This window comes from Telopea speciosissima, chromosome 7 (genome assembly GCF_018873765.1).
Source record: "Telopea speciosissima isolate NSW1024214 ecotype Mountain lineage chromosome 7, Tspe_v1, whole genome shotgun sequence".
Classification (NCBI taxonomy): Eukaryota; Viridiplantae; Streptophyta; class Magnoliopsida; order Proteales; family Proteaceae; genus Telopea; species Telopea speciosissima.
In genome coordinates, this window is record NC_057922.1 from 5,899,537 (window position 1) to 5,915,558 (window position 16,022).

General features: G+C 39.4%; 2 protein-coding genes and 1 long non-coding RNA gene across 3 annotated transcripts; 2 read left to right on the forward strand and 1 right to left on the reverse strand.

The window, feature by feature from the left end:
* On the forward strand, nucleotides 1–3,220 carry LOC122666960 (receptor-like protein 33). Its single transcript, XM_043863093.1, has one exon. The coding sequence runs from the start codon at nucleotides 23–25 to the stop codon at nucleotides 3,149–3,151; it is 3,129 nt and encodes a 1,042-aa protein (XP_043719028.1). The 5' UTR covers nucleotides 1–22; the 3' UTR covers nucleotides 3,152–3,220.
* Nucleotides 3,221–4,533: 1,313 nt separating this feature from the next.
* Nucleotides 4,534–6,849, reverse strand: LOC122666751 (peroxidase 12-like). The gene is made up of 3 exons (XM_043862814.1): nucleotides 6,586–6,849; nucleotides 6,251–6,445; nucleotides 4,534–5,206 (listed from the first exon to the last, which is right to left on the reverse strand). The coding sequence occupies exons 1-3, from the start codon at nucleotides 6,835–6,837 to the stop codon at nucleotides 4,586–4,588; spliced, it is 1,068 nt and encodes a 355-aa protein (XP_043718749.1). The 5' UTR covers nucleotides 6,838–6,849; the 3' UTR covers nucleotides 4,534–4,585.
* A 3,326-nt stretch (nucleotides 6,850–10,175) lies between these two features.
* LOC122666752 lies at nucleotides 10,176–10,790 on the forward strand. Its single transcript, XR_006333713.1, has 3 exons — nucleotides 10,176–10,291; nucleotides 10,420–10,619; nucleotides 10,728–10,790. It is a non-coding gene; the product is annotated as an uncharacterized LOC122666752 (long non-coding RNA).
* Nucleotides 10,791–16,022: the final 5,232 nt, after the last annotated feature.

The window sequence follows — 16,022 nt, forward strand, 5'->3', positions numbered from 1 at the left end:
CTTTGAAGACATACATAGAAATATGTCTGGGTGTTTCCTTTTCTTCTTACTGTCTTTGTTTCAAACTTGTTTCCTTTCTTCTCCTTCTCCTTCCCCTCAATTATGTCTCCATGACGAGAGATCTGCTTTGCTGCAACTGAAGCAAAATCACTACCATGCCTCTCCAGATTACAACTACCACCGTCTCAACTCTTGGAAGCCAAATACTGATTGCTGCTACTGGGAAGGCATCACCTGCGATGGCACCATTGGTCATGTAGTTGGGCTTGACCTTTCTAATTCATCACTCTTCGGCTCTATCCATTCCAATAGCACTCTCTTCCATCTTCGTCATCTTCAAATGCTCAACCTCTCGTCGAATGGTTTTGACTACTTTGTTCCAACCGGGTTTGACAGACTCTCAAGGTTAATGCATCTCAACCTCGCTGTTAACTCTTTTTCCGGACAAATCCCATCACAAATATCACAACTCACTGATTTGGTTTCTCTTGATCTTAATCGGAACATTTTTGGGGGCCATATCCCATTTGAAATCTCAAAGCTGGCCAAGTTGGTTTTTCTTGACCTCTCTTTCAACTATGGGTTATCTTATCTTGAAAGCCCTAATTTGGGAGCATTAGTTCAAAACCTAACTATGTTGAGAGAACTACGTCTTGATTGGGTGAACTTGTCAGCTCAAAAAAATAGGGATTGGTGTCGTCACTTATCTTATGCACTACCTAACCTTCGTGTGTTGTCAATGAGGGATTGTTCACTTCCAGGTCCCTTGGATGCATCCATCTCAAGCCTTCGTTTCCTTTCGGAGCTCTACCTTGACGGCAACCAGAATCTCTCTTCCACGGTACTAATTTCTTTAATGAACCTCAATTCTTTGACTGTCCTTAGTCTCAGTTCTTGTGGATTCCATGGAGATTTTCCAACCAATGTTTTTCTTCAACCTAATCTGAAGCTCATAGACTTATCTGGAAATTCTCTCCTCTCGGGTCATTTGCCTGAATTCCCTCAACTCAATAGTGCTGCACTTGAATATCTAGATGCTAGCCAGACGAAATTCCAAGGGAAGTTGCCAAGTTCAATTGGGAATCTCAAGTTTTTGAAGGAATTATTTCTCTATGGTTGCAACTTCTCTGGACCAATCCCACCTTCTCTTGCAAACCTTACCCACCTTACCGTGTTGGATCTTTCATCCAATAGTTTCATTGGTCAAATTCCTTCCTCTTTCAGGAGGAGCTTTCCCGATCTTGAGGAACTATACTTGAACGAAAATTTGCTCCAAGGGCCGATCCACTCCTATTTGTTTTTTCTCCCATCAATCCGTTTGTACTTGTCCGATAACCAATTCAGTGAAGTCATAAATGAGCCTGTTCACAACATTTCTTCCTTTTCCAGTCAACGGCACTTTGATTTAAGTGGCAACCACTTCAAAGGAGATCTAGAAGACCTGATTAGATCAATTTCCAAAATCAAAGGAACATTTCAGGTGCTTGACCTTTCAGGAAATGACTTTGGCTACACAGTGGAAGATGGAAATCTTTCCCCTGATAGTGGGGACAATTTTCTTGATGCTCAAATTCTAGAATTGTGGATGACTTCTTGCAACATTAGTAAATTCCCAGATTTCCTTAGGAACCAGAAGGAATTGACTTATTTAGATATCTCTAATAATAAAATTAATGGTGCACTACCCAAATGGATATGGAAAAAGAGTTTGACATACCTAAACCTTTCTAACAACTTGTTTACAGGTCTGGAATTGCCATTGCCCAATCACTCCTTCAACATTAAAGCATTTGATCTTCACTCAAACATGATGCAAGACTGTATCTCAACAGTTCCATGCTTCCCTCAAACATTCAATCAAACACAAACTGAGTTTGTATCTCCTATCTTAGGGAATCTCACGTCCGTTCTCTCAAAAGCCACCTTCATTTCAATTTCGGACAATAAATTGACTGGAAAAATCCCTTTCTCAGTTTGCAATCCGAGTGATCTTGATATTTTGGATTTGTCCAATAACCAACTGAGTGGAACCATTCCAATATGCCTCGGCAGTAGCAATTTGGGGGTACTAAATTTAGAGAGCAACAAATTGCATGGATCCATTCCTCCTACTTTCAGAAAAGGATGCAATCTACAAAGACTCAAACTCAACAAAAATATGCTTCAAGGAAAAGTTCCAAGATCACTGGGCAATTGCAAGAATCTCACGGTGTTAGATATTGCGGACAACCAGTTGAATGATACCTTTCCCTATTGGTTGGAAAATCTCTCTGAATTGCAAGTTCTTGTCATGAGGTCTAACAAATTTTGTGGTACCATTGCTCAACTCCCCCAAGCTAATTCTCTCTTCCCAAGCCTGCATGTCATTGACATCTCTTTCAATAATTTTACCGGAAATTTACCATTGCAATACTTCTGTCATTGGAAGGCGATGATGTCTGATGAGGATACATCCAAAATGCAATATCAAAGTCTCAATTATTCTACCTACTATTATGACACACTTGTAATTAGAGAGAAGGGACAATTGTTGAAAATGCCATATATTTTAACCACCTTCATCGTCGTGGATCTATCCAACAACAACTTTGAAGGAAAGATTCCAGATGCTTTGAGCAATTTGAAAGCACTGATGGTACTCAACTTGTCTGGAAATAGCCTCACAGGTCAAATTCCATTTTCGTTGGGGAATCTAAGCAAACTTGAGTCGCTAGACCTTTCAAGAAACAAACTCTTAGGAGAAATCCCAAGGCAATTGACAAGTTTGACCTTCCTTGCAGTCTTGAATCTATCATATAACAACTTCATGGGAAGTATTCCGCAAGGAAACCAATTTAACACTTTTTCAAATGATTCCTACGAGGGAAATGCAGGATTATGTGGGCTGCCTTTGTCAAGGAAGTGTGGAGTAACCGAAGATGGAGAATTACCTCCAACATCAGGGTTCCAACGAGAAGATGATTCAACATTTTCAATACTTGATTGGAAATTTGTCTTGGCAGGATACTGCTCTGGGTTAACAGTTGGATTGGTTGTTGGACAACAATTATTTTGGAGAAGAAACAGATGTTCTGAGTTCATTTCAAGAGTTGTGGCATCCAAACAGAGAAAAAGGTCAAGGAAAATCAAACACCACAAAAGAGGGAAATGAATCAATCTCCAAGCCTGGAATAAATGAGATTTGTCATTGTATCACAATGAAATGTACTTGTTTCCTTCAGCTTTTGTCTTGTGTCGTTTTCTTTCCCCCCAACCCCCCAACCCCACTTCTATTATGTTACTTGATTGTTTGAATTCATATTAGGACTGGGTCTGACGTTGTGTGCCCTTTAATTTGTATCGTTTTCTTTTATTTGGTAAAACAAAATTTTATACTTTGCAATTGGTTTCACTCCAAATTATTATCACTCTGGTTTTATGAAGCTTTGAATTTGAAGCCTATGAACATCACAGTCACACTAATGCTTATTATTCGATCTCATCAATCACTTGTTTTGATTGGGAGGGTCTAACAGCTAAGTGTTCTTTGTTGCGTACGTGCTCAAGTAGAGCATTTCCTAGTCCAACCTAAATTCTTGAACCCATTCTATTGCAGCCCCAAAATGGACTAATCAAATGACCCCATAAGTAAGATTTGGGTCTCTTTTTAGTTGTTTTGACAAAAGCAAATAAATAAATGAAAGAGACTGACAAGCCTGTTGGGTTTGACGATGACCCATGAACCAAGACCCATGAACCATGATGGATCCATTTAGAATTACGCCCGGGCAAGTCCATCCGTAGCTTTAGAATGAGATGAATAAAATGAAGTCGTTTGTTTCTTCAGTTTGGGCTGGTGTTTGGTGAAGTGGTACTTATGGCTATAATATTGAGTTATTTCTCTTGCAAAACGCCACAGTGGGGTCTAGAAAGTATCATAATGTACGCGACTACTAGGTCGCAATGGAGCAACCTTATCATTGCGTTGATACCTACCTTCTAGTTATTTGTGTTATATTATACTAATCTTAATTGATTTCAAATATAGGAAAGTAATTCTCTATGCGAAAGCGTAGCATACGCTAGTGTTCCCTGAGTCTATCTCTCACCTCCCACAACAGAGGGACAAATATGTCATTTCATAGAGTAGGAGAGAGAGATAGACTCAGGTAGACGCTAGCATACACTATGCTCCGAGACAGAGTTCATTTTCCCTTTAAAATATAAAGTATAGATACATAACAAAAATGTACAGTCATAATATACATACGACAAATAATAAAATACATATTGAATACCGAGCTGGTATTGGGGAACTGGGGAGGCACATGGAAGCATGGGCATCCAACGGTCCAAGCTCAATATTGTCAATGAGCTTGTATCGTTTGATGTCCGATCTACCACATGTAGGCATCTCACCTAACACTGCTGCATTGCTGAGCTAAAGATAATTTTCCGAAGAAAAACCTCTTTTATTCAGTTAACAAATTCGTGTGGGACTTACAGTGATATGGTCAAACATCAAAGCCTAAAAAAGAAAAGAAGAAGAACTAGTAGTACACCTCATCTCTAATATTAAGGGATTAAGATAAGAAAAAGGTTATAGTTAAAACTGTGCGCTCTTCTCGCTATCGCCGTCCACCAACGTGGACAGGAAGGTGGACGTGTCAGAGTTGTGAGCGGAGCAATTGGCACGAACTTCTCCTTGAGTGCCCGTCAAGACATTAAGTTGGCCCATCTTGATCATGGCAAAGACGAACTTCTCGTAGAACAAGGTCTGGTTAATAGCGAAGCTGGTGACGATAGCCTTGGTCCTACTGTCCATGTACAGATCTTGGTCGGAGGTGAAGAGTCCCTGTCGGTTCATGAGGTCCACGTAGTACTTATTGTCGAACAGGTCTGGGGATCGGATATCCAAGACGGTGGTGGCGTTGGTATCGGAGGCTGGGCAGGTGCTCTTAAGGTTGTTGGCGAAGGTCTTATCCATGTTTGTGTCCTGTGTAGGGTAGAGGCGATTGGTGAAGGAAGAGCAGTGACTGATGCCAATCGTGTGGCCACCGGAGAGAGCCACCACATCGGTGGCGTCGAACTTCTTGGTAGCCAGTGAGGTGAGGATTGTGGTGGTGTTGCTGCTGGGCGCTGGCAGGTTTGCTAAAGTTGCTTCCCTTGTTGCGAAGCTCAGACCATCTCGCCTTCCTAGGGGCACTTTGTATTCGGGTCCTCCGGACTGCACACCCAAGAGAGAAGCACATAAAGTAAGAAGGGCGTGAGTAGGGATGTTTAAACTCAACAGTGGATCGGGATCTTATGTTGCCGCCTGCCCGTGCGGCCGATCCGGCGTGCAGCCTCACACAGGCAGGGTGTGGACCCTATCCAGACAGGGTGCTCGGACAATGGGTAGGGCAGTCATATCACCCCCTGCCTATGTGAAGCTGCACGCTGGCCACACGGGCAGACGGCAGCAAAAGATCCAAATCCCTCAAAAGCTGGCCCACACTAGTAAGCCCGACCTCTACCAACAAAGAAAATTTTGGTGTTACCCAATTTACCGGAATATTCCTGTTACCTAGCCTTGCAGTCAAAGAAATGAAATAATTCATTTTCCCTTATGGTTCATAAATACTCTCCTAAATAGTATTTTTCAAAATATATTTTTTTATTCCATTTCTTTACCTGTGAACCGGTAGTAGGAACATTCTTGCAACCAACTGGTTGAATTCAGGACATGTAATTATTAAACGTGTTGTGTTTAAGCACCAACTGATTAATAATCATACAGTCTGGTGCAAAATAGTTGTATGAGACGGTCGTTTATGAATAGATCGAATACTATGATTGGCCGATAATCAATAGCATAGACCGATTAGCCTTTTGAAGCTTACTTAATCCGATCATAGTATGTTTAAATCCAGATTATAACCCGATTAGCCTAATTACCTTAAACCCAATTATAGACTGAAAACAATCCGTCGAATAAAAACATGTCTATGCCTTGGCTTACAAGGTCCAGTTACCTATACAGGCGAAAACTGTGTGGGGCCTTAAATTGGTGGGGGTGGGGCCGATTACCTACCCACATGGGGACGGGTAGAGACACTTCTGACCCCTCCATAGGGCATGGGTCCCACACCCCATGGAGGGTTCAGATCTATCCCCACCCGTCCCCATGTGGGTAACAGATCTGAACTCGGCCCGGAGGGCAATTACACCCCTACCAAAATATACCGGAGCCAACCGATTGGCACCCTTAGGTATGAGGAGTATAGTTTACCAAGAAAACGGAGTCACGGGCAGCAACAGCAGCGATGTCTGCACAGGAGACGACTTGGCCGCACTTCTTATGGACGAGGGCACGGAGATCGTTGATGATCTGAAATGCCTTTGCCCTGAGGCTTAAGTTTGGTGGCGCTGCCTTCTCGCTCGGACCACTTGAAGATCCATCCAGCAAAACCGAACCATCACATCCCTGCAGATATCCAGTTGTACCCACATGACCATTATCATCACAACTCTAGAAGAAACGTTACCTACCAACAACAACTTCATTTACTACAAATTCTCGATCATAAGATCATAAAAAAATAGGAAAAAAAAAAAAAAGCTAACCTGAACAAAGCAGTCATGGAAGTGAAGACGGAGGAGGCCTGCAGCTTGGCCAATATCCTTCTTGAAAACTTTCTTGAGTTGGGATCTTACGATGCTCTCAAATTTAGGACAGTTAGACTTGTAGAAAGTCCATGAGAGACCCTTCACTAAAGGAGGAGTAGATTCCGCCTCCGATACACCAGAAAAGATACCCAATACAAAGGAAGAATAGATCAAGAGCATAGAGATGAGGAAAGACGAAGAGGAAGCCATCGTTGATTGATCTCTTCTGCCACTCTGCCTCTATCTATCCACTACAATTACAATAAGCACAGGAAATGAATGACTCTCACTCAATTATATAGGCACACAAAGAGAGAGAGAGAGAGAGAGAGAGAGAGAGAGAGTTCTTGATAAGGTGTGCAATTCAATAGTATTAATTGTTCATAAATTTGCAGATAAGGTACTATAGTATTGGTCGAGCTTTACAATTTTTCATAAAAAACTTTAGAGGAAGAAAAAGAAAAGGTCGGGAAAGAAAAAAAGTGAGATGCAAAGAAGAAATTAGATTTTTTGTTTTTCAGTTGAATCATGTGCTTATTAAGAGAAAGAAAACAAAAAAAATAAATAAAAGGTAGGAGTCTGAGGGGAGGAGGTTGAACACGTTTGCTGTTTTTAATTTTAAGATATATAACGGTGGAGACTTTATCGAAAAAAATCTGGGTCTGTTACTTCTGTACCCACGGTATCGGAACCAATAAAAATCTTATACCCATATTGCTGGGTGCGTAGTGCACATCTTACGGTACAATAGAGAGACGATGTGTGCCACACTGGTACATTTCATCTCAATTGTGCCACAGGACATCCTACAGTATAACAGAGGATGGAATACTTATCAATCAACTCAGAAACTGATATGATATTGGATTGATATCAGTAAGCATCGATCGTATCAAACAAATTTGTCATTAATACTTCTTTAAAAATAGATTTTTTAATCAATTTATCCTTTTTTTGTGTCATATTATTGATACAGTACCGATACAAATATTAAGATTGGTAAAATTGATATAGATTGCTCGATACAAGCAATCAGATACCAATACTTAAAACCATGTGTACCTCGACCGTGAGTCCTTGTCAGGTCCATGGCTCCATCTTCATATGAAGCTTCATTATTACATATAATTAATTCAGTGCGCGTGGCATCATCTCCAAGCCTATAGTTTCATCAGACCTTGTGATGGGGACTGGCGGTCTTAGAACCTAAAAATTTTTTTATTTTGATTTTAATCTTGGGTAAAAGGAAAAGAGATGCCATAAAGCAAAAATGTCTTTGGGAGAAAGTCCTACAAACAAAGGGAATCCAATCATACTTGGAACTTTCACAGCAAATCCTGAAAAGCTGAAACTTTGTTCATAGAGTTTCAAGCAGCCCACGTGCTTATTTCACATTATTTCAGTCCTTATGAGTTATGATGATAGTTCCTTTTGCATCTTCATCCATTAAAGTATAAAACGACAACAAGGCCCAGGAACCCTAGGAATTGGTACTCAAGTAATTATCATTCCGTCTTTAGACTGATTAAATCGTATAAATTGTAAATTTGACCCGTGACTCAGTCAATTTCAAAATGTAAAAGCACTCTTCTTCTTTAGTTAGGTAGGGTAGTTCCCCCCTTATAGAGACCTATCGTTTCCATACACATGACACAGGCAGAAGGAATGAGATGACCAGTTCACCATGGAAAACGAATTCGATCCTATAGTCGTCTTCTTTATTTGACAAAAGCGCAATTGAAAGGGATTCTAATAGGCTCAGTGCAGTTGTAAACCCTAATAAATCAAATCAAGCGTGATTTCTGTATATATTAGTTAAGGGAAAAGGTATACTAACCGATCATACAGTGCTGCATATACCTGTATTTAAACACAGTTGTGCAAATGATCAATGTTTCTTTGATCCGTTTTGCCTTTCCATGAGGATGTACCAGTCATTTCGTATGCGACTGTGTCTGAACATAGGTACGTGGTGCCCGTGATTCTTTTGTTTTTTTTTTTTTTGTGGTTAAAATCCCATTAGTTAAAGTAAATTTTAAAAGAAAGTTAAGTAGAAAGTAGCATTAATTACTTATATTCACAAATTAAGTACAAGATTATTGGATAAAATTTCTTATCAATATTACGCCTTTAAGTTGGTGAAATCTTAATTGATACTTAAATCACGCTTGGTTAGCAGAGTCAAATTCTAGTGTGAACATGAGGAAAGAGGAAGTATGAAAAGTAAATTTCAAATCCCATTATTCTTTTCCCTATTGTGTTTATAGTTGAACAGAGAAAATTACAACACAGCCAAGGAGGGAGGGGAAAAATGATAATGAAGACATTACGAGAAACCCCCTTGTAGCGTGGGGCTCCTCTGTAGTGCTATACAATGTGTAGCGCATCAGTTGATGGCCCGCAATGCTTGGGCACGCAGCCCAACACACCAATGGAGTGTTGGACTGCATACCCAAACATTGCAACCCATTGGATATGTGCTACACACTGTGTTGCGCTACAGAGGACCCAAGTCCCCCCTTGTAATCAATACCTTGCAAACAAATATTTCTTATAATTAATAATTAATAAGATAAAAGAATGCTGTCTGGATTTAGATCCTCTACGGTATGTGGTTGAACAGTCATCACGTTGCGCTCAACTCACAGCCTGCCGTGTGGATTTCATGCCAATTCAAACAAAGAAATCAGAAATAAAAAGAAATAAATGTGAGAAAATACACATTAATTTCCATTAATTTCCTTAGGGCAACAGATGCTAATGGGTAGGTGAAAGCGGTTCAACTTTTAGAAAAAGGGGCAAGGGAGCAGGTAAGTCAATTCTCGATAGCTATTCCCCATATCATGCGGTTATGTACTGTTTTCTTCCTTTGATGGGCCCAATCTCTTGAGAGCTTCGTAATTTTAATCCAACTACAATTTTTAATGATTATTGCTTTGATGGGCCCAATCCTTTAATGGTTCTTGCTTCATCGATACTGATATTTGAGTTGTGATTGGTATGCATTTTTTAAATGTATTTTAGATCTATTTTACATCTTGGATGATAAAAATAATTGTTTTTAGAAAAAATTACTTGAACACCCCTTTAAGCTATGACCATTTTACTTATTATTCTTAGTTTTTCAAATAATTATTTGAACACCCCCTATAGTTTACCATTTTTTTCAAGTAAATCATTTCCGTTAGTTTAGTGATGATGTCATCGGTGAAATTTTTTGTAATGCTTAAACTACTGAAGTGACAGATTTACCCCCTCCATCTTCTTCTTCCGGCAACCAAAAAACAAAAAAAAACCCGGTATCGCTGCTGCTTCAAAAATCATTAGGGCATAAACTCCAATACTACCTATTCGTTTTCTATTTCTTCCGAGGCAAATGGTTTTCTTCCTTTGTTATCTTCATCTTTGTTCATCATAATCAAAGCTTTTGAATCTCAGAGTTGAACATATAAGAGGAACAATGGAGGATTTCGATCTCGAGAGCATCATCTGATGCTCTCTTCTTGAACATTTTTGCCGTTTCTGTTTTCGATTTTTATTAAAGATCTAACGGATCTTGGCATTACAGCAAGGAAAGCCGTGGATACTGAAGCTTATTGCTATGTCTTGCCTCTTTTTGGCGGCGAAGATGATGAAATCGGAGTTTTCCTTGATCGATTTTCAGGTGAAAAACTGAACATGCTCTTCTTTCGGTTATTTCTTTCATTCTGTAACCGAAACCGTCAAAAAATGCATCTGTACGCACACCTGATATTCTAAAATGTTTCTTGTATTCGTCTGAACTCGGAATAGAGGGGAGAAGGTTTCATCTTCAATACATAGTCTATACAGAGAATGGAACTCCTGATTCTCGGAACTCTTAAGTGGCGAATGCGCTCAATAACTCCTTTCGCATTCGTGCATTTCTTCCTGTCTTTATTCATGCTGAAAGATCCGTCACTGAGAGATGCTCTCAAAACCAGAGATAGAGATCATCTTTAAAGCTCAAAATGGTAAATCGCCAACACACTGTCGAATCCATTATTTGGATCCATACATTGCTCTTTTTTGGCATCAAAATGAGTGCACAAATTTGTTAGCTAATCTCATTGAGATTGCAGAAATGAAGTTTTTTATTTCAAACCATCGATAATAGCCAGCTTCTGCGCTTCTCTCTGCTTCTCTGCTCTTCCCTTCCTTCCTTCCTTCCCCAAATAACCCAAAATGTAATAGAGAGAAGAACTAAACTGACCGCCTGACGGACGGTCATCACCAGTGTCGGACAACGCTGCGGCTAACCGCCGGAATGGCCAGCAGAAGTGCAACACCGAGGTTTTGGATTTTCAGTTGCAGGTTTTTTCTGTGTTTTTATGATTTACAGTTTAGGGGTGAGGGTAAAATGGATATTTCCATTTAAACACTAATAGTAGACTAACACCGTCAGATTTCAGGGGGTGTCAAGTAATTGTTTGAAAAATTGGTAATAATAAATAAAATGGCCATAGTCTAGGTGGTGTCCAAGTAATTTTCTCTTACTTCAATTGTTCGAGAATGCAAAATGGACAAAGAATGCATACTAATCACAGCCTGGAATGTATTATAGATCTAGCATGTATTCTGGAGCAACAGAAATCTACCAATTAACATTTTTTTTCTTTTTTGAAACGGACTTTTGATACGTTCTACAACTAAGCCCATTTTTTACACAAACAACATTTTTATCGCTTCAAAATGCATTCTAACCATTCAAAACATAGCATTAGATTTCAAGACATTTGATTTTCCTTGAGAAACAAGGGATCAAACCCATGGAAATCTCTCATGTGGGTGGGGTGGATGTGGAAAGATCGATTGGGCAGAATTGGGTTGGGCTGGGCCAAGCATGAAGTCCAAGCTTAACTTTACCCGTAAAATTGGCATATCTAGGGCCAAGTCCAGCCAGGATGAGTTGGAGCCCAGGTCCACCCGTTATGAATCAGGAGCCATGACTCAGCCTGGCTCCTTCCTTTCTTTTCCTTTCAACATGCGCTTTGACATTAAATCCTAGACTGAGTTTTCCTTCACCGACAGAGTAGAGAAATCTCTTCTAAAGTGGTTATGTGACAAGTTGAAATTACTCCTCTTTAATGCAATTCAATGGTATCAATGGAAGTAGATGTAGAGATTCTCTCTTCACCATGGGTGCAACGATACTTTTTTTCTTTTTTTTTTAAATAAAAATCCCATTAGTTTAAGTAAAATTTTAAAGAAAGTTAAGTAGATAGTAGCATTAATTACTTATATTCACAAATTAAGTACAAGATTATTGGATAAATTTTCTTATCAATATTACTCAATGCCTTTAAGTTGGTGGAATCTTAGTTGATACTTAAATCTCGCTTGGTTAGCATAGTCAAATTATAGTGTAAACGTGAGGAAAGAGGAAAGTATGAAAAGTAAATTTTAAATCTCATTATTTTTTTTTTTCTATTGTGTTTATAGTTGAAGAGAGAAGATTACAACACAGGCTACACGGCCAAGGAGGAAGAAAAAAAAAAAGATGATGAAGACATTACGAGAAACCCCCTTGGGCTGCGTGCCCAAGCATTGTGGGCCATCGGTTGATGTGCTACACACTGTGTCGCGCTACAGAGGACCCAAGTGCCCCCTTGTAATCAATACCTTGCAAACAAATATTTCTTATAATTAGTAATTAATAAGATAAAAAGAATGCTGCCTGGATTTGGATCCTCTACAGCATGTGGTTGAGCAGTCATCATGTTGCACTCAACTCACAGGCCGCCATGGGGATTTAATGCCAATTCAATCAAGGAAATCAGAAATTAAAAATAAATAAATGTAAGAAAATATACATTTATTTCCATTAATTTCCTTAGGGCAACAGATGCTAGGGACCTTTATCCGTTGCTGTAACTGAAGCGCTGCTGTGCGCATCGTGCGATGCAACAACGGCCATGTGTGCATAGTGGAGCCCGCTGTGCACACATGGCTGCTGCTGCACCGCACGATACGCACAGCAGCGCTTCAGTTACAACAGCGGATAAAAATTCCAGATGCTAGTGGGTAGGTGAAAGCGGTTCAACTTTTAGAAAAAGGGGCAAGGGAGCAGGTGAGTCAATTCTGGATAGCTCACCCTTCCCCATATTATCTTTGCCTTATGCGGTGATGCACTGTTTTCTTCCTTTGATGGGCCCAATCTCTTGCGAGCTTTCATGATTTTAATCCAACTACAATTTTTAATGATTCTTCCTTTGATCGGCTCAATCCTTTAATGGTTCTTGCTTCATCGATACTGATATTTGGGCTATGTTTGATATGCATTTCGGAATGCATTCTAGGTCTATTTTACATCTTGGATGATAAAAATAGTTGTTTTTATTGTTTGAAAATGCAAAATGGACAAAGAATGCATACCAAACGCAGCCTTAAATGCATTATGGATCTAGAATGTATTCTGGAGCAACAGAAATCTAACAAATAACATTTTTTTTCTTTTTCAAAATGGACTTTTGATACGTTCTACAACTAAGCCCATTTTTTATATCATTCTAGGAATTCAGAATGTGAGCGTGTAACAAACTACATTTTTTTATCGCTTCCAAATGCATTCTAAGAATGCATATAAAACATAGCATTAGATTTCAAGACATTTGATTTTCCTTGAGAAACAAGGGATCAAACCCATGGAAAATCTCTCATGTGGGTGGGCTGGATGTGGAAAGATGGATTGGGCAGAATTGGGTTGGGCTGGGCCAAGCATGAAGTCCAAGCTTAACTTTGCCCGTAAAATTGGCATATCTAGGCCCAAGTCCATCCAAGATGAGTTGGGGCCCAGATCCAGCCGTTATGAATCAGGAGCCATGACTCATCCTGGCTCCTTCCCTTCTTTTCCTTTCAACTTGCGCTTTGACATTAAATCCTAGACTAAGTTTTCCTTCACCGACAGAGTAGAGAAATCTCTTCCCAAGTGGTAATGTGACAAGCTGAAATTACTCCTCCTTAATGCAATTCTTTGGTATCACTAGAAGTAGATGTAGAGATTCCCTCTTCACCATGAGTGCAAAGATACTTGGTCCTTTAGTTCTCTTTCCATATTTTTTTTTTAATATAATTTTCTGTTCCATCTTTGCTATTGTTGGCTCTCCAACTAAACCTAACCAAAAGAATGCTTATTTTGTTTGACTAAGTTTTCCTTCACCTGAGGAGAAGAGAAATCTCTTCCCCATTGTGATGTGATTATGTGATTGGAATCTTGGATGATCATTACGAAATCAAAATCACCCTCCATGTTACAATCCGATTCTAGCGATGAAAGTAGATGTAGAGATTCTCTTTTCACCACGGGTGCAGAGAAACTCAATCATATTTTATTGGTTTAAACTTGTCCCCTCCTTTCCTAATCAATGGAATTTGGTTCGGCCCACCTTTGGGCCTCTACAAGTTTAAAGTGGCCTAATGTTTAGCATAAAATCTTCCCTATGCAGCTGAGTGATCTGAAGACAAACCTTTATGGTAAAGTGTTGGGGAAAGTCTGCAGTCAAGGGCTACAAGAATCTCTACAAGATGACTCATGGTTTTGGTTGTCCCTCAAAGAATAATATCAATATTTCTGTTAAATTTGCTTATCATTTTCCATTATCTGAGGAATCAAACCTTTCTCTTAGCAGTTCAAGGTATATTTAGGGATCTTATTTGAAAGGGATTTTAATCCTCTCCGATTCCCTAAACTGTGCAGTGCGGCAGTTGGGGGTGGAGATTTTGACACGATGCAGCTCGGACATTCAACGGTCCGAGCTCATAGATTTCCATTTTTTATTTTTTTTTCTGAGCTTGGCACCGTTGGATGTCCGAACTGCAATGTGTCGACATCTCCACCCTAAACTACAGAACTGCAAAGTTTTAGGGAATTGAAGAGGATTATTTTCCTTGTTCCCATTTTAATATCTATATACAAATGGAGCTTGGAGAACTGATTCATTTATTGGTGGCAGGAGAGTCATTATTCGTAACCATAATGGATCTTTCATTGCAGTTAAATGTAAGCATAGTCGAAGCCATTCTGCTACAGAGATGGAAGCTGAAGCCGTTAAGGATGTGCTTTTATTAGCCCGGAGTTTCAAGCTAGATTGTATAACAGTTTTTTCTTATTTTTATTGTAAGCCATTAGTGGCCTTTCTGAATTGTTCTTCCGGTTCCTTAGATTGGGATGCATCTGTGGTGGAATCTAATGTTTTGTCTTTCAGACAATTCTCTTCTTCTATTTTATTTGTGGTGGAAATCCATTCATCGAGGCAGGTTCAGATGCACAAAGAGAGAGAGTATCGGATAATATTTTGGGGGAAATACTAAACCCTAGGAGGATTCGCCAACCCTAGAATGATGGGAATCCATTCATCGGGTGGTGGAGGGAAACTTAATCCTAACCATATTGTCTAAGTTACTACTCTTTGGAATTTTTTTCAAGCTTAATTTGAATGTTTCTTAAACACCCAAATAAATAATGAACAGGATCCATATGTTGGACAGATACCTTGAGGCTGAATTTTGTTCCATGTGACCCTCCAAACCTCAGGCGTGGTAAGTTATATGGGCCCGGATTTAGGACTAAAACTTACATATGAACAGGGGCCTTGGGGCTTACCACTTACCTGCCTATTAAATTTGGACCTATCCTAAAATAGGGAAGCCATTCCCTGCATGGGATGCAAGGGCATACTGCACACACCAGCCAATGAGAGCACGTGGCAGCACAATGGGCGGTGGAATTTCCATCATACATGGGGGTATAGCGGTCATTCCGTCATCCACTATGCATGTGGCCTGTATCCCATGCAAAGAATTTTTTCCCCCTAAAGAAATATCGATACCAAACCTTTTTTTGTACATTTTTACCCTCATCCCTACCAATTCAGAATCTGACCAATACCAAACCGATACCTAAAACCATGTTTCAGCCAGACACAACACGAATCATTTGACACTCCTCCTAAAGTCTTTTATCCGCTACCTAATATCTTTGTCTCATATACTACTACCCTTTCCTAATTTTCCACCAAACAAAATCCTATTTTGATGTAAGCCACATGCTGGACAACCTGTTTCTTTCATATTTTGTTTTTCCTCACATATAGTTGTTGTTCATTGCAACATAACACACTACAATAATTCAACTTTAACTTTCTTCCCACCTTTATTCCTTATTTTTCTCATAAAAATGTTTTGGATTATAAAAAAAAATCACAACATTTAATGAAAAATCACTTAAAATTTTTCAATCACATATTAAAATTTGAGTCTTCTACTTAAATAAATGGAAACATAGTAGATTGAATTGAAATTTGAAAGTGGTAGACTTCCCTTCTCTAAAGCATAGATTAAAAAGATTTGTGAATGTTTAAGTGTGCCCTAGGCTTGCC

What these genes read in the sequence shown, in the direction of transcription:
- LOC122666960 (XM_043863093.1), top strand. Translation starts at nt 23, where the DNA reads ATGTCTGGGTGTTTCCTTTTCTTCTTACTGTCTTTGTTTCAAACTTGT.
- LOC122666751 (XM_043862814.1), bottom strand. Translation starts at nt 6,837, where the DNA reads ATGGCTTCCTCTTCGTCTTTCCTCATCTCTATGCTCTTGATCTATTCT. An exon ending in TCCATGACTGCTTTGTTCAG is followed by an intron (nt 6,446 to 6,585) that starts GTTAGCTTTTTT and finishes GGATATCTGCAG; the next exon opens with GGATGTGATGGTTCGGTTTT. An exon ending in CCCGTGACTCCGTTTTCTTG is followed by an intron (nt 5,207 to 6,250) that starts GTAAACTATACT and finishes TTGGGTGTGCAG; the next exon opens with TCCGGAGGACCCGAATACAA.